The sequence below is a fragment of the Pelmatolapia mariae genome, linkage group LG6 (assembly GCF_036321145.2).
Source record: "Pelmatolapia mariae isolate MD_Pm_ZW linkage group LG6, Pm_UMD_F_2, whole genome shotgun sequence".
NCBI classification, from domain to species: domain Eukaryota; kingdom Metazoa; phylum Chordata; class Actinopteri; order Cichliformes; family Cichlidae; genus Pelmatolapia; species Pelmatolapia mariae.
In genome coordinates this window covers 30,572,147-30,593,237 of record NC_086232.1, presented here as the reverse complement: position 1 = coordinate 30,593,237, position 21,091 = coordinate 30,572,147, and the positions used below count along the sequence as shown (strand labels likewise).

Genomic DNA, 21,091 nt, shown 5'->3' with positions numbered 1-21,091 from the left:
ATTTCAGCTGGTGGTTAAATGAATGGATTACATCAATGTGACATCAGATCAGACGTGCTGGTTGTAGGTGTTGGGCGTGGCTCGCCGCGCCAGGGGTGCGAGGGCCCTCGTATCGCTGCTTGCAGCTTTAATGTAAATTTGTACTTAATACTGTGCAAGAAGACCACAGTTAAATGACAAATAGGTAAATGGTAAGATAGGCAATCATGCTTAGATGCACTTGTGAAATGATTGTGCACTAATTTTAATGGTAACTGCAGTATGCCGGTCTAATCTACATCTGCACTGAAACTTTGTAAAATGAGTCCTTTTAGTGGGAAACACTGAAGTGCATGTTGTGCATACATGCATGAGGGCCGATCAAAGGCTCTTTGATGCAGAAAGTTAAGCTCTGCTGTGAGTCATTTCCCTCAGCAATTAGTGATCGGTGTGCAAATAACTTTGTAACCTTAAAGCTCTTTGTATGATCACCCTCTTAGTTTCCCACCACTTATTTCCCCCCCTCGTGAATATTTTCGCTTTACCTGATTCCTCTTTTCTTGCCTACTTTCTTGTCCTACATGTAGGTGTGGAAGCAGAAAGGAGAGGAGTATCGCGTTACAGGCTACGGGGGCTGGAGCTGGATCAGTAAAACTTATGTGCCACGATTTGTTCCCAGACTTCCTGGAAACACCAACGCCAACTACCGCAAAGAACTGGAAGGTGTGGAACAGGAGGCTTTTATGGCATTGACTGTGCTTTTTAGTTATTTGGAATTAGAATTTATTCCACTCTTGACAGATTTGTACCTCATTCAGTTATTTTTACGTGTTATTGTTTGTGTTTATTGGTCAACAGTGAATTAAATTTCTCTGGATTTATGCTGATGTCCTGGGGAATTTAATGTAATTTTCCCAAAAGTTCCCAGTAAATTCAATTATTGATGGTCTTTCCTGCTAATTTGCTCAGTTAATATAATAACAATGTGTGAGCAGCTTAATATAAGGTTATCCTCTCATTCTGTTTTTCAAAGATGCTAAACTTGGCAAGAAGTGTACTCTGCTGGACTTGAGTCGACGGCCTAGTGTAGTCACACCAGAAGCTCAGGGAGCTGCTGCAACAAGCAGCGAAGCAACAGAAGAAGACTCCTCTGGCCTCCCCAAGCCACTGACAGATCAACAAATGTCTAATGAGAAGAGGGACGAAGAAAAGAAAGAAGATTTGGATGAAAAGGAGAAGGCAAAAGAGGAATTGCCGGCAGAGGAATCGCCAACGAAGATGGAAGTGGATTCAACAGACTTGCCGTCAGATGAAGTGCAAAGTATGACCGATTAACATTGCGTTCTGTTGCATTTATACTATGAGTGGTCATTTCCTTTAAACTACTTTAGCTCTAATTCTTATGATTCTAATGTAAAGAAACACATTTAATCTGAATTGTTTTCTTTCCAGGTTCCTGTATTCAGGAAGATAAGGATTCCCTGAAAGAGGAGCCAACAGAAAGCCTTCAGCGACCATTTAACTACGACGTAGTGGATGTCAGCAAAGGCTTCCTCACCCGCATTGCTTACAAGAAGAAGGTCAAGTCCTCCAAACTGGACAGTCTACTTGAACGCAGAGTGAAGCAGCACATTATCGAAGAGAGGCAAAGGGAACAGGTGTCAGCCTCCAAACCCCAGGAGCCTAAACCAGTTTCATCCACAACAACCCCTGCTCTAAGCACTCCGGTCCGGCCACGGTCACCACTCAAGCCCCAAGCTCTCACTCAGACACATCTCACACTGGGTGAAGCTGTGAAAGTGGAGGAGAAACCTTCCACAACTGAAACTCCAGGGCAAGGAGAAGTTGAAGGACAAAAAGTAGAAGGGGAGAGTCGGGATGGACTCTCTAAAACTACAGATAAGATTGTCACTCCTCTTCCTTCTCCTGTTACAGACTCCACACCCAAAGACAGTAGCAGTACAGGTGAAAATTCAAATTCACCACAACACCAAACCACCTCCTCGCTCCAGAAATTGGTGGAAAATGAAAGGACTACGGGGCCAAAGGAAGCTAGTTCAGGGCAAGAGGCTGTTAAACTCCCCGATGTGCAAGAAACAACAGCTAGTTCTTTAGAGCAACAAGCAGACTGTGTAGCATCAGATGTTACGAAGGCTGCGCTTACTGAGAATGAAGGGTCTGAGGAACCCAAATTAAAACTGAATGCTGCAGTGACATTTAGAAGTGTTCTTGACCAAAAAGACAGTCAAGACACAGCTCCTTTAAAACCGATTCAGCAAAACACAGAAGTTTTAGGCTCAGTGCATTTGAGCACAGAGGAAAACGGCATGGGGCCAGAGGATAGTCAAGACAATTTGCAAGATATTGGAGATGGTAGGACTGTAACTGGCACTCCTGAGCCAGTTTCTCCTCTCCCTCAGGTAAATGGTAATGATGGTTTTGGGGGTGAAAACATGCTGGGTAACTCTGTGATGAGCTCAAATAATGGCATGCTCAACAACAGGCCTCAGCCCAAGGTGAACAGTATTGGGAAGGATGAAGATGAACAACGGCTTGCTGTGTCGCTGAAAGACACCACGCAGCAAAAGCCTTTAGTGAACGGGGATCTTGCTTCTTTAAACACTAGCACGGAGGTTAGGGTCAAAGAAAATTGTTTAGCTTCTAAGGTAGAGGCAGAAAGCAAGATTACAAATTCTGACCAAGATTACAAACCTCCACTGAAGAAAACAAAGCTGGAAAATAACGTAGACACACCCGCAGAGCATACTCCGAATGTTCACAACAGCACATCATCTTTTGAGTGCACGGAGACCAAACCCAGTCCTGGCGTCAAGATTATAAGAATGGCTCCCTCTCCTATACCTTCAGCGGAGGAGTCGAGTCTCAGCGACGACTTTGCAGAGGAGAACGGCAACGGTGGGGCGACGGAACCAGTCAAGACCATCATCACCCAGGTAACCACAACCTCCACCACCACTACCACCACAGTACTTTCCACTGAGATGAGGATAGCCAAGGTGCCGTCGACGACATCTGGAGAACCGGTGGTGCCTGTAGTCTCAACAACAGAGAGCAGCGCCGTGTCTACCCTCACAACCATGACCAAAACAACTGTGACCAAAATCTTCTCCCCGGGGCTCGATGGCCAGTCTGAAGACAGCCAGAGTGAAATGGTGACACAAGAGCAGAAAACAACACTTTTAGCTTCTGTGGGCGAGTCAACTATTGACGCCAGCGGTAAAACCTCAGTGTCGTCTGTTACCGTGAGCGAGGAGGACTCGTTGTCAACAAAGGGCCGTGTGCGCCTCCTCAAGTTCTCCCGCACTAAGAAGACCCGCTCAGACACAGCTCTTCCCTCTTACTGCAAGTTTGTCACCAAGAGCAGCCGGAAGAGTATTTTTGTACTTCCGCACGATGACTTAAAGATCCTGGCCAGGCGAGGCGGATTCCGTGAGGTGCCAGTGTTTAGTTACAATGCTAAGCCAGCACTGGATATCTGGCCGTATCCTTCGCCCAGGCCTACGTTTGGCATCACCTGGAGGTAAGGTCCCATTCTCAGTTTGTCTTCCTCACACACGTCTTACTTACTGTCCTCTCTCTCTGAAGCTGGTGTGTTATTAAATTCTATTATCTGTATTGAGTCTTAGATACAATCCATATTTCTTTAAGCATGAATAGAAAAAGCAAAAGTGGAAGCAAGTTGATCTTTAAAGCCTAGAACAGACATTGCCAGCTCATCATCTTCATTATCATTTGTTTCCTTTTCTTGTCTCCGGCGGTGGAAACTACTTAGGAGTTTAATCTTGTTTGATCCTGTTTTTATCATTTCCGAGCATGGGCATCCTGAGCGTAACTTCGTAGGTCTGGTTATTTTCCATGTTCCTTTGATTGGTCATTCAGAATTGGACGTAAGTGTGAATGTGAGCATGAATGGTGATCTGTCTGTCTGCTGTAGGTCTGTGATAGCCAGCAGCCTCTCCAGGGTGTACCCTCCCTCTCCCCCTGTGATAGCTGGGATAGTCTCCAGTCCCACCGTGACCCTGAATTGAATAGGCTGAAGGAAATTTTTGATAAACCCAACATATTGCTTTTAACTGTTAATTAATGGCCATTCAGAGGGAGTATATTTCAAAATATGTAAAATGCGAGGACATCCCCCTTGGTTCATAAGCTGAGTTCCTGGTTGTATCCCGGGAGGAGACGCAAATTTCTTGAGGCTTACATCAGGTAGGGTGTAAAAATCTGTCAAGTCAAATATGTGGAAATACCTACTGTGTTAACCCCTTTGGATGTGATCGGGGTGCTCCGATTGTTTCCATGTCGCCTTACTGCAAGAAGTTTCTTGGTTCAAAGTCAGTTGGAGGCTTTCTTTAGAGTTTATGATCGCCCACAGTTTAAAAACATGTGCTTGTTATGTTAACTGGTGATTCTACCCGCTGTGAATCAAAGAGCAGGCCAAAGGAGCTGTCTTTTTTCAGATTTTGGAGCAGCACAATCATGGAATTAGAATCACATTAAATGGCTTTTGAACATCATGGTATAACCAAGAGTTATCCACTTTTATCAGATATTGTGAGGTTCCGCTTTATATCATATTCTGTCCAGCAGCACTACAATTAAAAATGTTCTTAATGAGTTCTTTTTACTGGACTTCTCATTTCTCTTGAAATGTAATATCCAGGAAATGAGCTCAAAAATGCAGCATTTCACAGCGTAAACTCTCTGTAACCACACTTTCCTTTCCTAAGAAGAAAACTTAAGTAATGATAGCCGGAGCGCAAGTGTGACACAGTGCGTAATCATCTCTGTATTGCTCTGTGGTTCTTGTAAGATTATACAAAGGCAGTTTTTGTGCTTCTTCTAAGTTTTTATAAGCGCTCGCTTCTCATCCTTCCCCTTTAAACAGTTTCCCAGCTTTGGCAGAGTGCCATGTCCTGGTGATTTATTGTTCGTTATGTCTTCACTCTTCCTGTCTGCCGTTCGTGGCTTTGGCCTCGGGTGATGCTGTAGCTCTGACTCTGGTGTCACACGGGGACCTCTGGTTATTTTGACCAGACCTCAGAGTTCCAAAGGAGACATGAATCATCCGGTGGTCGGAGAGGTGTCACGATGTTCGCTTTGCGCGCTGACCAAGCCCTGCAACCCAGGCATATTTTTCCACCTGCGGTTACACATGGGAAAGGGAATATCCACCAGACCGCGTACACATAATAAGCCCTGTGACGATCGTGTTTTTTCAGATGTTTAAGATGCCGTTAATGACGATATCCAAATGCCAACCTCATTGTCATAGCAGTCATAAGAAAGGAATTTTTCCTTCTTTTGGAAATTATTTATTGATGGATGAGATGTTGTTGTCTATTTCTAGACTGAGAAGAGTCTGTTATGTTCAGAATTGTTTACTTGCTTGATTTGCCTTGTAGAAATAAATAGCCCTGCAGAGATCTGTTCTGTTTCTTTAGTGGAAACAGGCGTGAAGTGTCAACATCATCACCAACAAGTCTCGTTTGTTTTTATTCTGCCACTTCCAGACCCATGATCGTGTTTTCTGTAACTCTGAGTCAGTCATTTCAGTGACACCTTAAGTACTGTCAGTAGTGTTTCTATGCCTGATTCAAATATTAATTTGCAGTATGCAACAACAAGACAGGGAGCACAGTGGTGCTGTGAAAGGAGGAAAAATGAGGCCTGTCTCATGAGGCCTGTCTGTGTGCATTATTTCTTTGGAATAATGTGATAGATAATTTAATGTAATCGGTAACTATCTGTCCAGGTATCGACTGCAGACAGTGAAGTCTATGGCTGGAGTGAGCCTCATGCTGAGGCTCCTGTGGGCCTGTCTGAGATGGGACGACATGGCTGTGAAACCGTCCGCTGCTGTCGGCACCACACGTACAGGTAGACCTTCAACAGTTCCAATAATCATTTACAGTTTTCATCCATTTTCTTTGAGGAATGGCAACAAACTCCTACAGAGGTGTTATGCTCAAATGAGTGCTTGCAGCTACAGCTTGGATTATAAATGTTATTTTTATTTATTTATTTTTCTTTTTGAGGTAAGTTCAGATTGTTTTTCAGGATTTTATTTCAATTGTTTTTTTTACTAACTTGTAAGGCATGGTAATCTTTCTGGTCAGCAACTGCTGTCTTCGCTTCTTGATGTCCTCTCTCTCTATACTTATCCCTGTGCTGGCCCAACAGAATAATAGAGAAAACATGTGCAAAACATTTTTGGGCATCACTGTTTTTATGTTGGAGTGCGTTTCCTCCATCTTTTCGGGCTTTCCTCCTCATCACCATACCAACCCAGCCCTATCCCCACTCATTGCTACAGAGACATCAGATACTGAAATCACCACCACCGAGATCATCAAGCGCCGCGATGTGGGACCATACGGCATCCGCTCAGAGTACTGCATACGCAAAATCATCTGCCCCCTTGGAGTGCCAGAAACTCCAAAAGGTAAAACAGACTTTTATTTTTTCACATTTATTAAAAAAAATTTTTTTAAAAATTGTCTCATGTCATTTCTCACCATCAAACACAAAGTGAAACTATCACATTACAACTATTACATTAATAACAGAAATATGCAAACCTGTTTTGAACTTTTGAACTGTATAAATAAAACCATACTATTTAAAAATAATACAAGATAAATGTTTAAATACAGTTTTTTCTTTCTTCTGTTTGGTTTTCCTGCAATAATTGGTTGTTGCTCAGTATTTCAGCATTGGATATGCTGTCTTTGTATTATTTATTGTTAAATATTGGTTTTAAAAGATGTGCAGTCTGTTTTAATTTACATTTTATACTCCGTACAAGTTATTATTGTAACCAGGCTGTAAAACTGACACATTTACATGGGCTCTGTTTCTGTCCAATACCAAATGTAATTACAAATTGTCGTCAATCATTTGTTCATCTTTCTGCCAGAAACCCACACCCCACAGAGGAAGGGTCTGCGATCCAGTGCCTTGCGTCCCAAGAAGCCCGAGCCTGCCAAGCAGACTGGCCCAGTGGTGATTGAGACCTGGGTAGCCGAGGAGGAGCTGGACCTCTGGGAGATTAGAGCCTTCTCAGAAAGGTCAGAGTCACAAATTTCAGCGGAATATGTTTGCGCGTGCTGTGTAGGACTAATTATATTAGTCAGTTTATAAACATGTCATACTGAGAGCCAGATATTGTTCCAGAAGATTTCTTTTCAGAAGAAGAATTTTCTGACTCAGCTAGAAGTAAATCGTCGAGTTAGATTTGTGTGAGATATGCTGGAAGGTCTAAAAGTTGATTTCACTGGAGGTTTTTTTTCTTTTAGTATTTAACTCCATCACTCTAGACATCCTACTTGCATATTACTTAAGAATTTGACAAATACATCAATAAATTTGTAATAATCTTTTAATTGTTCTTTTTTCCCTAGTTATTCTACTTTTTATCTTTTAACCTTTTTCACATATTCTCATTTCACAGGGTGGAGAAAGAGAAAGCTCAGGCAGCTGAGCAGGCCAAGGTGAGTGAAGTTCAGTTTTTTAAGTCTGTTTTTTCATTTTTATCAAGTTATTTTATTTTATTGTATTTATTTATTCAATCATTGATTTATTTTTCAAACTTACGGTAAACTGTTTGTCTTTGTGAGAGTGAAAAAAAGGACATCTGTGGTCCCACCTGGATAAAAAGATAAACAAGTCCAGGTCACGGTATTTTATTGTTTTGAAATAAGTTAATGTTGTGATCAACTTGTTTATTCTTTCAGAAACGTCTTGAGCAGAAACCAGGCTCAGTCACAACCCCAGCAGGAAGTCCTGCAACACCTGCTGCCACACCCAAAGTGATCGTTGGCTCACTGTCAGGCCAGGGCACCCCCGGCACCAAGGTGGTCCTGTCTACCAAGATGGGGACCCCTGTCACATTCCAGCAGAACAAAAACTTCCAGCAGTCGTTTGCTACCTGGGTGAAGCAGGGTCAAAGCACACAAGGTACTTTACAGTGTAACTAATAATCAGCATTTGGAGTATTTTTATATATTTTTTATAATATCCTGAATACTAAATAAAGTTGTAGGACCTATCAGAACAATGCTTAAGATCTATATATAGCAACAGGTGCTGGTACCAGGAAGTGAATTTGTTTTAGAGCTATGTGAACAAAAAGAGATAATTAAAAATTTAAAATAAATTTACAGTCTAACTATACTAGTCATGGATTAGTAATTTGTTTACTGAACACAAACTGAACCAGTTGCTCACCTCACAATTGCTTTAATTTACTGCATTTGCAAGGGAGCTGTCTCAGAAGACAAACACACACACACACGCACACAAACAAAAAAGAAAAAAACTGTGTATGTCACCATGAGCCATAACTGATCTTCATCAAGGCTGGGCTGTTGGTATGCTGGCATCTGTGTCAGAGGTGTTGCTGCACCCTTGCATCTCCATGACAGCAAACATCTGATTGTTCTTAATGGAAATCTCACTGGAGCCACAGAGATGAGGTCCTCCAACTAATCCAACTGCACCCCGCCCTGCAGCTTTTTCAGCCGGACAGTTCCTGTCCCCACACTGCCAGAGGATCGTAGGCTCCTCTGGATCATGAGCACATGCAGGCTCTTACTTAGGCCAGCCTTTAGCTTCATTTTGTCTCCTGTTGACCGTGCCTGGGACATGCTGGGTTCATGTGTTCATTGCACAGCTGCAGGCTGTACTCATCCAGAAATGGAGAGCAAGTCCTCACCACAGTTTATGCACAGACGGGTGACAGCTTGCATCACCTTCAGAGGAGGCCATAATGCATAAATGTCTTAAATATGTTTTAGTGCTGGAGATGACATTTTATTAGGCATAGCTCTTTTCTAATTTTTGATTCTCTTATTTTTTAGTAATTCAACTGTAAAAACTGCAAACTGTAAAGCATTTCTAAAGTGTGTTGATTTCCTGTGTTGTGTCTTAAGCACAGTGGTTATGTGCATTAATTAGAAGGGAAATATTATTGAATTTGCAATGTAGCTGTATTTAAGGTACCTTTTGTTTATTTCCTTCCTTTAATTAGGAGCGGGCTCAGAGACCACGGTGGCCACATCTGGTGGGCACACTTTCCAGATTACGGGAACCTCTGTTGGTGGAAAGGTTGTGACCACCAAGCTGCCACTACCTGCCAACAGCAAGATCGTCACAGTCAACGTGCCAACTTCGCAAGGAGGTATTGCTGGTTTTAATAAGTCACACCTCAGAGGCAGACCCCGGGCAGCATTTCTTCTTTCCGTCCATTTGGGGATGCATGTGTGTTTGTTTTCATTGCCTCACATCAGACCCACACCAGCAGCATTTAAAATGTGTCAGAGGGGCCAAATTAGATCTGGCCCATGAATTGGATGCCATTGTAAGTAATTTAGCGTACTAACCACACACAGAGTTCTCCAGGGGGACTGAGCTTGTCTTTATTCATTTCATAAATGTTATTGGTGCCAGCTGCTGCAAGCCAGAATTTTTGAACCTTTCAAATCAGGCGTTCCTTTTGTCCTTGATTGCGACTGTCAGCTAGCCAACAACACGACTTAGGGGAACTGCAGGGCTCAAGTGTCAGGATAGCTGGTCAATATTTAAAGCGCTCTTTCAGAATCAGTCACACAGCTGTCGCAGATTCACCATGGTTCAAATGCGACCATGTTTTTCTTAATGGGCATGAAATTACATGCATCTAAAATACTGTATTTAGCTTGGTTTAGACCGCAGATTTATCACCCTGCATCGCTGATTTGTTCTCTGATTCACTGGTAGCTTTAGTTTGCTTTTTCAGTTGTTCTCTGGCCCCGTTTCTTTACCCTGAAATATCGTACATCATTTCAAGCATGGCTTTCTAAATTAAAGACATGAAACGAATTGTGAAAACAACTGATGTAGCCAATATATACGTGTGTATATATATCTATGATAATAATGGGTCAGAAAAGTGGTTGCGTATAGTGACAAACTTCAACTAGCTGACAATTTTAAGGAAAGTGTTCCTGATGTGGGGAAACAGTTTAATGGTTTCTTCCTTTGTCCATCCTCCATCAGTGATTAAATTGTTTGTTGACAGATTTCTATTACATGAGAACGTGCAACTGAATTATCATTTACTATTTAGTTTAGGGCTTGGTTTCACTACAGTCATTTGCATTCGTAGATGTGAATGCACCGCAGTTTATCAGTTGTAAGATGACTTCTAATTGTTTTGTATGTTTTGCCACTCCAAAGATAAAAAAATATATATATTTGTTGCCTGTTTAAAGGGAATGAAAAGTGAGAATGAAAGTCATTTTTATCCTACAACTGTATGCGCTAAGCACAACTTTACAGTGGATCGAATGAGAGGAACGTCTTTCCAAACGTAACTCTGTGTGTAATGTTTGAGATGATGTAAAGCAGCAATGCAGAGACTGCTGAAGTTACTGAAGGCGATAAGATCATTCAACAAACGTGGAACTTTTTCAACTGAATTTTGCAAATAATACTAGTAAATATTGTAATTTATGGCCATTGGCTCCTTCTTTAAACAATATTTTAGTTTCATACACAATTTTTAGGTCCTATGAATTCAGATGAACTCCATCCTTGCTGTAGTCTGTGCTCCTGTAATGCAAATGCACTGACTTTTATATCGCGCTTTTCTGACCATGCAGAAATTTACATTGAAAGCTGCATTCATTCTTCATATTTTCTATTTTATGTAGAGTATATTATATGCTAAGGCCCACAATGTGAACCCAGAACCTTCTTGCTGTGAGGCGGCAATAATAATCACGGCACCAGGTTGGCGTACCGTACTGTACCAGACTGGTCTGCACCAACCCCATTGTGGTGCCCAGTGTGAGCCAGCATGAGTCACTGGTTTGGTTTGGTGTGGCACACCGTGTCTGCTTCTGTCCTGTTGGCGTGGTATTCTTTTAAGATGTTATTTTGGTTGGATGGTTTTTGGGATGGTAGACTTGTGTAGTCTGAGGTTCTAAATCAAGACTGTGGATTCAAAACTGTAGTATCTGTACGAACGTCTGTGCTTTTCAGCTGTTTGAAATGTCAATATTGACACCTTGGATGAGACGATGGTTTGTTCTGGACATCGTCAGTTCTGTCTGTGGCCCTGTCAGATTGTAGGGATGAATGTTGCTCAGCACTTTGGAGATGTGGCCTGTCATGTTGACATGCTTCATTAAACTGCTGACAGCTCTAATGTGAGTCATATCCAGTGCTATTATGTCAGCATGTGTTTTTAAACATTACATCTGTTAAAGTGAAATTTGGCTTCTCTGAATAAACACAAAAAGAGTTCATCTGATGATTACAGCGCCGTGCAATAGTCCAGAGTCACGCGTCACATATTTCTATTTTGGTAGGAAAATTAGAAATATGCGCAGCGATGTACTGAAACATATACAAAAAATGGAAATAAGGCAAAAACAGAATCTGTACAAATAAGCTGACAAGATTGGAATTCGCTATTTGGTATCATCACCTTTTATTCTGAAACACACACTGAAATCTCTTAGGCAAGCTTTCTTGTACTTTCTTGAAGTAGTCTTGAAGAATGGTTCACACTGCACACGGCAAGGTTTCAGCCAATAGCTCTTTGGGAATCACCTTGCTGGTGCAAAATCAATTTTCCCAGAAAACTGTAAAAAGAAGAAGGAACATTACAGTTAATTTTACACACCTCTTTAAATATATATTTAAAAAAAGGCAATCAATTGAAAATGAGAATGATGCTCACCAAGCATAAAGGGATTTTTCTTGCCTTTGAAGTTGCCATGAAGGAGAAACTAAGTTCAGGTGGAGTGTAACCATTTAATGGATATGTGTATTTATCCAGCATGACTGTTTGGTGCCCTGTTTGGTTTGGAAGGGCTTAAGGAAGTTAGGCAGGAAAACAAGTTTACCCTGAGGTCTGCTTCCCAGACAGGTAGCCCTCTATAGTAGGATTCCTTTTTTCTTTTTTTTCCCCCCCCTTCGTCTTTTTGAATAAAAGTGTACCTCTCCACTCACCGGAATCCCAACTCCTCGACCTCTCCAAACAGCCAGCCCATAGAAAAGCCTGTTTGATGTGTGTGACCAGAGCAGCAACTCCCTCAGTCTTACGACTGGGCTTAACGTCCCTGTTTGAAGAGGGAAACCCTTGATATATAGGTTTACCTGCTCGGTTGCGGTTGAAAAACCACAGCAACGAGGCAGCAGAGGGAAAAAAGAGCCACGCTCTCATGGTTTCCATTTCTGCCGTCAGCTTCACGTGAGCTCGTGAAGGCAGAGAACCCCATGAACAGCTATGAAACGCCGGCTTTGTCAGATTAAAGTTAAGAACTAGGATGTGAAATTCATGCATAATATATGAGGGGGTTTCAGGTATGTTGGGGGAAACCCAACTAAGCTTTCAGTGGGCCTTTGAAGATTTTGTTTACCTGCTCAACTAATATTTACAAGTGCCGTGATCAAAAAGTGTCCCTCTAGCAAAAAGAGAAGCTTACAAATAATCTATTCAGCAGAGTTAATGTAGGACTTCTGTACAACTGCTCACTTTTGTAACGGGTAACTGCTGCTTCACATCAGAAATTACTTTCGTTTTGAGCATTTTAATCTTATTAAGAATATTTTTGTTTGTTTGATGTTTGTTGTAGTCGTTAAATGTAAAGCAATAAGCAATCCAAACTTACTATTTAAATCTTTATCATATATTTAAGCCACGTCTTTGCAGACACCATCACGAAAGTATTTCCTTCACGTCCAAATCTTCTTTTCTTTGTCGTTTTTAGACTTGTAAAGCTTCCCTCAGAAACCTCATTCAAATGTTGCTCACCTCTAATTGTTTCACCCTCCTTTCTGTCTTTCCACTCCTCTCCTCTCTGCAGGTGTGGTTCAGCAGAAAGTGCTGGGAATCATCCCATCCAGCACGGCAGGAGGTGCCCAAACCTACACCACATTCCAGCCCCGCACTACCACGCTCAACATCAGGCCCAATACTGCGGGCTCCCAACAACAGGTACAGCTGTTGTTTTTTCAGGTTACAGCTCTAGTTTGTACATTTTGTTCATAGTTGTGTTGATATATTATTTTCAACCGTGTTTGCCAGTGATGGGAATCACCCAACACCCCACAATACAATTTGATATTATTGCTTTTGATGATGAGCTTTGTGTTTACCCCTCTGCTGTAAAAGGCTGATGGGGTAGAGTTATAGCAGAATATCCGAACTACGATAAATTGAGAGTGAGACGATGTAGGATTTTCAAATTGATACCATAGATGTGTCTAGTAAAATCTCGGACTGACGACGATTTCAAGGTCAGAGGTAAAGTTTTCTGAAAATCCTGTGAACAGAATAAATAGAGATCAAGGCAATGTAGGATTTTCAAAGCTACTAAAAATCTTGAACAAGTTCGAATCCCAGTGACATCAACCTCAAGGTCAGAGTTCAACCTTTCTAAAAATTGCCTAGGGTTCCCAAATTTATACCATAGGTGCATCTATTAGGAGGCTTTTTTGGTAAGGATGTAACAGCCTCCCCACCAGTTGAAGAGCCCCCCAGTTGGCTCGATGCAACGGAGGCCCCCCGCGCCACGGCTGAGCCCCCATGCACCCACCCGCCCACAACCTCGGCGACACACCAACCAGGACCCAAGGCCCAGCCAGGGCCCCAGCCCGGAGATGGAGCGCCCCCAGAACCCCACGCCCGCCCCAGACCCACCCAGGGGCCTGGCTGGCAGAGGCTGATAATAACTTTATACACATGCTCTCTATACAAAATTTTAAGATACAGACTATGGCATTTTGGGTACTCTGTTATGTATTTAGCCAAAGATGAGCATAAGAGTGCTGTCTATAGAGAAAACGGTGTAGCTTTATGATAAACACCTTATAGCGAAGTCAAATTTTTATTTCTTTATTTGTCTTTAATCAGTCTTAGGCATGTTTCTTTTGCATGAACCCAACCTGGATCTTTGACCTAGTTTAAAAAGTAGCTGCTGGCTTTGGAATAATTAATTAATACTGTCTTTATGAAAAATATCTCCCAGGTTCTGGCAGGTGGCAGTCAGATCCGTCCAGGAATGACAATGATCCGAACGCCAGTCCAGCAAACAGGACCAATGGGAAAGACGATACTTCGAACGCCCCTCGTGGTCCAACAAGGTGATTTACATTCATTTTGGCTGAACAACATCGGCAAACTAACCCGATCCCTGAAAGTATTTTAAAATTGCCATCATTGTTATAAATATGGGTGTTTTTTTTGGGGGGGGGGGGGGGGGGGGGTTTGCACCATTTTGTTTTCGGATTTGATTTTACCCATTATAGATTCTCAAGAATAACAAATTATAGGTTTATGTTGAATAAATTAACACAGACTCTATAACAGACTCGTTACTGTAAGTAATCATATTCAGTGTCATGTAACACTGTCTCCCCACAAAGTGTGGCGGGAAAAATGCTGAAAACTACTCAAATTAAACTACTGGATGAGAGTAAAAGTGACCCACTGTTTATACAGTTTGTTGCCTGGTTGTTAAATTTGTGATATCGTTCTCTTTCAGGTCAGGGTGGACAGCAGGTAGTGACACAGATCATTCGTGGGCAGGCAGTTTCCACGGCAATATCTGCCGCCAGCCCCGTCGCCACGGTCACTGGCCAGGGAGTGGCCAGTCCCAACACAGCGGGACAGGCAGCAGGCCAGACACCACCCGGCACCCCACGAGCACAGGGGCAAGGCCAGGTCAAACTGACCCTGGCACAGCTCACCCAGCTCACGCAGGTTTGTGAGGTCCTGTCATACACAAGCAGCATATCTACAACAGGCAGCATTAAAATGGATTTCCCCTTATTAATTCACGTATGGAAAGTTGACTACTTTCCATATGCTCTAAACTCTTGCAGCTTTTTTTTTCTTCTTACTCTTGGCTCTGTGTTGTCATAGAGAGGGGATATCCTCAGTATGGTCGTCTCAGGCACACGGCTCTGGCTGTGCCACCTTCTGTTAAATCCTTCTGTCAGTGAAGGGCAGGCTGTCAGTAGAGAGTTGGCACGAAGCAAAGGTGGCCGTAAGGGGGGAGGAGCTAAATCAGCTTCTCTGAGAGAGTGGATCCGCTGATGGAGCACAAAAGGGATCGGTCTAAGATGAACAAGATGTTTTTTGAGCAGTCAGTCATGCAAAGTGACTCTAGTAGAGGCCAAGTGTAAAAATATGAAGCTGGAAGTGATCATAATAGGCCTTTTTTTTTTTAAATAACAAACAGCACTGTGGCCTGTAACCATTTGATCTTGGTTATATACTACACTCATCCTGCTCTTAAAAGTAAGACAAATAACCTGTAGATATACATTTGTCTTTATACGTTTATCTTTAATTGTGTATTCAGATTTATAAATGTTCAGCTTGACAATTTTAGAATATTGCATAACTCCTATTTGATATTAATAGTTTTTTAGGGGCTTTAAGTCTTTCTAAGACAAACTAAGGTTGAAATACTTAGAAATTTAACATTTCAACCCAAAGTGTTGATGTTACAAGACTTATTTTATATTTGTGATTTTTTTCTTTTAACTTTTATGTTGCAGATCACTTTAACATATAAGGTTCCTCACCCAGTAAAGGATTAACTTTACATTCAATGAATGAAAAAGGCTTTACTCTCATAAAAATATTGCATTTAAAACATGACAATACCACATTGCCCTTGTATCTGATCTGGATTTCTCTTAAAGAAATGGTGTTTTACAGTTTTATGAACTATGAAACACAAAGTGGATGGTGCCTTAAACCACATACATGTTTTAAGCAGTGGCAGAAAAGAGACAGTTGAGAGGCAGTGGCTCCTTCTGCTTGTTGGCAATTATTTGTTAACATGTAAAATGCCCTTTCTCACAATAGTTTAAAAAAATAAAAAAATGATGGACTCGTGTGGATGCATCAGACCCATCACTAAAGAGTTCAGATGGGATTTCGGAGGGTTAAAAGGAAAGTCTTGTGTACACAAGATGTACGCAGTGCTGATTTTCCTTCTGAACAAATTTCACCTGGTTGTAATGAGGTTTGGGAATTAGTGGGGGAAATAGGGTATTACTACTCCTCAGATAATGGTATGCAATCAACATTTGTTACAACAGGCAATTTATTTTGGATTAGACTGGACTGTAAAATCTTATTCGCAAGCTTTCCCGTTCTGCTTCATCCTCCCACAGAAGCAGCAGGCTGGATCTGGTGTGGATCGGCAGGCTGGTGCCAGTGGTACTCAGCAGGCTCTCACGGTGATGGTTCAGGGCCAGGGTCAGACCACCGGCCAGCTGCAGGTCATACCTCACGGGGTCACTGTCATTCCAGGACCTGGTCAGCAGCTCATGCAGGCGGCGCTGCCCAACGGCCAGGTGCAGCGCTTCCTCTTCACACCGCTGGCTTCAGCTGCTACGCCCACGTCAAGCACAGGTATGATAAGAGACAAATGAAGGGCAGATGAGGGCTTTTTCTACAGCTTGCATTAAGCGATAAAAAATAAGTGTGAAACTTAAATGTAATGTCTGAATTTAAGTACATGTCTGCTTTTTCCTTTTTCTCCTTCCAGCTACAACAGCAACCAGTCAGCCCAGCTCCACCTCAACCAAAACTCCAGCCCAACCTGCTCAGCAGGCCGCTGCCCCGATTCAGGCAGGGGCAGCCCCTCTGGCCACCGCCAGCACCCCTTCATCGGCCAGCCCTCAGGGCCAGTTACCCCCACAGACGCAGGCCCATATGCCCATCCAGTCTCCTACCTCGCTGCAGGTTAAAACACAGGAAGGAACGACCCAGCTGCAACTGCAGCAGACGTCCCACGTCATCAGTGTGTCTGGACTTCAGCAGCAGGTATAGTTACGACTAGCAAAAAAAGTTAACTGCATCCTCAGTCACTCCTTTCCCCTCAAAGTTGATGACTGTGACTTTTATTCACATTTAAAATCCTCCAGTGAAAGCCTCACAGCAGCTAGCAGTAAACCGGTTTGCTGTTTGGTGCAGTCTGTGGACTTGCCATTGTTTCCCACTTTGAACTGCGATTCAGCTGACAGTGTGATTTGTTAAAATTGTGAATTTTATGTGTTGTGGCTGCAGGTGTTGGCCCAGCTGCAGGCCCAGCAGGTTGGAGGCACGCTGCCACAGCAAATCAAGCTGCAGCTTCCCATCCAGATACAACAGAGTGGGACCACCTCAGCTCAGGGAGGACAGGTATTAGATTCAGCTTGCTACTCCAGGACTTTAGATCCTCAGAAAATTAAAAATGAAAATGCGTTGGATTTAAAATTAAGCTTGTAGCAAAATTGTATTGCACATGTTCTAATGACCCCAAACATGTCATCATTGGGATGAAGATGTTAAATAATCTGATCCTTTATTCCTCTACCTTTTTTTCTATATTTACAAAGCCACTTTTTAAAAGAAACTAGCCAGTGTATCCCCATTTAAAGCACAAGCTGACTGCCACACTCTGCTTTGCACAGATTGGGAACGTGGTTACCATCCAGGCCGCATCTGTCCAAGAGCAACTGCAGAGAATCCAGCAGCTCAGAGAGCAGCAGCAGCAGAAGAAGAAACAAGCTGCAGAAGCAAAGAGAGAGTTGGCGCTCAACGCAGCCAGCCAGAGCGACATCATTCAGAAACAGGTGTGTATGTACGCAGCTGTCACAGTCAGGTTATCATCTCACTCCAAAACTCCTGACCATCAGTAAATAAACATTCGTCACCCTTCAACCTGGACTCTGTTTAATTTTACAGCTCAGATCTGTCCTTGTTTATAAAGCTTTATCCTGGCAATGCTTGTTCCTGAATTTGTTTTTATCTGTATTTGACATTCTGTGCTATGCTTAATAACAATACATTTCTATAGATAGATGTTGTTCGCATCAAACTGCTGGAAGTTCATGGTAACAGGTCCTTGACTGACCTGTTACCATGAATGTCATACTTCTGATTTTTCGTATTTCCATGAGGTTTACTCTGTCATTCTTCTGTGTCACATATTCCAGGTGGTCATGAAGCAAAACGCTGTGATCGAGCACCTGAAGCAGAAGAAAACCATGACGCCTGCAGAGAGAGAAGAGAATCAGAGGTTTGCCTCCAGATTTGTTTTTTCTTCGTGTGTGTCACATGTGCTGCTTTAAAAGTCAGCAGGTTAACACTTCATTAGTACCGGTAGGACACATTAAAGGGCTTCTCAAAGCAAACATCTAATAAGCCAATCAAATGGTAGAAACAGTACATTTAGGCACGTAGACATGACGATGAAGATGATCGGATGTTGAAATTAAGTAACCAAATGGGAACAAAGGTGGTTTAAGCGGATGGTTCTAAGTGCTAGAGAGGCTGGTTTGGGTATGTAATAAGTTGCTGAGGTTTTCATGCAGCACTGTGTCTAGGTTTATGAAGAATAGATCACTGAATACAAACATCCAGTGATCAGCAGTTCTCTAACCTCAGTGTAGTTAATGGCAGAGATCAGAGAAGAATGTCCTGATTGGTTTAAGTTGATAGTGAGGCAGCAGTAACTCCAGTAACCAGTCATTTCAACCAAGATACACAGAACAGCATCTCAAAATTCACAAACCTTCAAGTCTCAAAGTACTCAAAGTAGATAGAAACTAGAAAACTGAGGTTCACTAAAACTCAGCAATGGAAGGCAGGGAGGAAAAAAAAGAAGTGATATGCTGGTGCGGGGAGTGATTTATTAGCCCCTTTTAGTGCATGTCTTTGGACCGTGGGTGGAAGCCAGAGTACCTGGCTGGAGGGTGGATTTGACTCATAACCCTTAATGCTAATTAAGCATCATTTATAAGTCACAGCTCACCCACATATCGTTCCTCAATTGTCTCCACATCGACTCTATTGTTACAACTGCATTCCCACTCTCCAATCTCTGAGTTTTTTGGCTTGATGTGTTCACTGTACTGCAATGGCCTCCACAGTCACCAGATCTCAATCCAAAGCCTGCAGCATCTGCATGACACTTCTGTGTCTTTGACTTGATACCTTCTTATGCCCATGTGCACGCTCGTATGCATGCTCCCTGCAACCCATACGGGATCTTCTTCTCTCTCCATCTGACTTTTGTCTAACACATTGTTGGGAGGTGCAGAACAGCATGGGAACATTTGGACGTGTAACCACCAACAGCTGCATGTCTTCACTGTGACCCTACAAGCAGGCAAATCCATATCTAAATGACGGGAGTTGTACAATAAAAATATACATCTCTCCTCGACTCCTTCAGTGATTTGTGGTGGCGTAAACTTCAGAAAAGCGACTGAAAAATTAGTCGGAAATTTAAGCCGCCCCATTTTTCACTGCATCATCCCTGTGACCAATCCTACCGTTAGTAGGTCGATATTTTTTTATGGAGAGCGTGTTTGTTTTCCAGGCAGAGAGCTACGATTGCTGCTAGAAGACCGTTTTGTTTACTAAGCTTAGTTAGGACAACTGCAACTGTAAAATAAAAGCCAAAATATTCAAATGCTTAAAAAAATGTTTTTCTTCGTTCTTCCTTTCCTCCTTCCCGTGTTTTTATGTTAGTTAGAATATACTCTGACCTATAGCCGACCCTGACAACCATTTGTTTATGTCCACAGACACTGTGTAAACACTGTACCCATTCACACAGACCTGAAATACCAAACCCAGACTACCGTGACATCAGTACAGCAGCTCAAGCAGCAGCTGTCTGTCTTTGCTTATTTTTTCAACCTTTTTCCATTTCTTCATGTCATCCTTTTCTCTCTTTTCCTTCAAAACACGGTTCTGTTAGTAATAACGCGGAACTTTGGCATCCGTTTGCATGTTTATGTGTGTCCTGCTTTATTCCTCCACTTTCACGCTGCATTTGGCCTCTGTACTTCAGCGGGCACGCGGTAGGATCCCTGGCCGATCTTTGACCTCAGCAGCCAAGGATGTGTTTGTATGGTGTTCGCACAAACTCGGCGCCGAACGAGGCAACGGCTTTCGATCTCGTCTGTGAATGTTAGCGAACACAAGTGAACATACTGGGAACGCAGAGCCATAAATCGTGTGGATTTATTTGATTTTTGCGAAGTGAAGCTCCTACATGTAACTTTCTCCCTCTATGGATTCTCATTTGTTTGAATAACAATCGCATGGATAACATTTCTTCCTCCTGCAACCAGTCCCACTTTATCTGTTCATCTCTCAACATGCCTCTCTTTCAGTCTTCCAACTCTCAAGTCTACTTGCTTGCCACTGAAGCGTAGAGTCTTATACAAATAAACACTAGACAAATAAATAGTCTTCTCTGCATCCGTAAAAACATGCGGGTGAGTAATAAAACTAGAGATGATGTCACGTTTGCCTAACACTTTTAGAAATTAATCATGTTTGGCTCAGAATTTAAAAGAAGGAAATGTTCATGCTTTTCTAAGCAGTGGGCTGCTAGCAGAGGTTTTTGGTGCTAGACACTTTGAGCTTAAATTCGCCGCCTGCTTCGGAGTTAAACTCCCCTTTTGACTTCAGAACTGCATTAATTCTTTGTGGCATGGATTCAGCAAAGTGCTGGAAATGTTCCTCAGAGATTTTGGGTCAATATTGACGTGAGCGTCACAGCTGCTGCAGATTTGTCAGCTGCACATCCATGATGCAAATCTTCTGATCCAATGTATCCCAGAGCTGCTCAGTTGGATTGAGATGTGGACTGTGGAGTGCATTATTCTGCTGGAATGCTGTCAGAATAGTACACTGTAGTCTTTAAAGGATGGATGTGGTCATTAACAATACTAAGGAGGCTGTGGTGTTTAAGTGATGCACAGTTGAGCAGCCTAAAGGGTACCAAGAAAATTAAAGAGTGGTTGTTTTTAGTTGCAGTTGTCTTCCTATCAGCTTGAAGCAGTCTGGCCATTCTCCTGGAGAACTGCCACTCACTGGATATTTTCTCTTTCTCAGCCCATCCCCTGTAAACCCTAGAGATGGTTGTGTGGGAAAATTCCAGAGGATCATCTGTTTTTGAAATACTCAGACCAGCCCCACATGGCAGCGACAATCAGGCCACGTTCAAAGTCACTTTTCTTCATAACCTGCCTAATATTTCTCAGTTTTTAATTCTTACTTGATTGCTCACAGCTGAGAAAG

The 21,091-nt window shown here is 42.5% G+C and overlaps 1 protein-coding gene across 6 annotated transcripts in view; it reads left to right on the top strand.

Moving 5' to 3' along the window:
- The window catches only part of LOC134629322 (nucleosome-remodeling factor subunit BPTF-like), a 58,479-nt gene that overhangs the window by 22,282 nt on the left and 15,106 nt on the right, over nucleotides 1–21,091 (top strand). For 5 of the 6 annotated variants that reach the window (XM_063476567.1, XM_063476565.1, XM_063476562.1 and 2 more), the window contains 17 exons: nucleotides 567–702; nucleotides 1,013–1,300; nucleotides 1,432–3,520; nucleotides 5,753–5,877; nucleotides 6,290–6,442; nucleotides 6,917–7,067; nucleotides 7,451–7,490; nucleotides 7,734–7,956; nucleotides 9,029–9,178; nucleotides 12,855–12,985; nucleotides 14,019–14,133; nucleotides 14,535–14,752; nucleotides 16,180–16,420; nucleotides 16,557–16,834; nucleotides 17,078–17,191; nucleotides 17,464–17,625; nucleotides 17,989–18,071. In XM_063476567.1, coding sequence (XP_063332637.1) covers nucleotides 567–702; nucleotides 1,013–1,300; nucleotides 1,432–3,520; nucleotides 5,753–5,877; nucleotides 6,290–6,442; nucleotides 6,917–7,067; nucleotides 7,451–7,490; nucleotides 7,734–7,956; nucleotides 9,029–9,178; nucleotides 12,855–12,985; nucleotides 14,019–14,133; nucleotides 14,535–14,752; nucleotides 16,180–16,420; nucleotides 16,557–16,834; nucleotides 17,078–17,191; nucleotides 17,464–17,625; nucleotides 17,989–18,071 — 4,697 coding nt within the window. The remainder of the gene's footprint in view (nucleotides 1–566; nucleotides 703–1,012; nucleotides 1,301–1,431; nucleotides 3,521–5,752; nucleotides 5,878–6,289; nucleotides 6,443–6,916; nucleotides 7,068–7,450; nucleotides 7,491–7,733; nucleotides 7,957–9,028; nucleotides 9,179–12,854; nucleotides 12,986–14,018; nucleotides 14,134–14,534; nucleotides 14,753–16,179; nucleotides 16,421–16,556; nucleotides 16,835–17,077; nucleotides 17,192–17,463; nucleotides 17,626–17,988; nucleotides 18,072–21,091) is intronic. The other variant, XM_063476563.1, reaches the window with a different exon arrangement.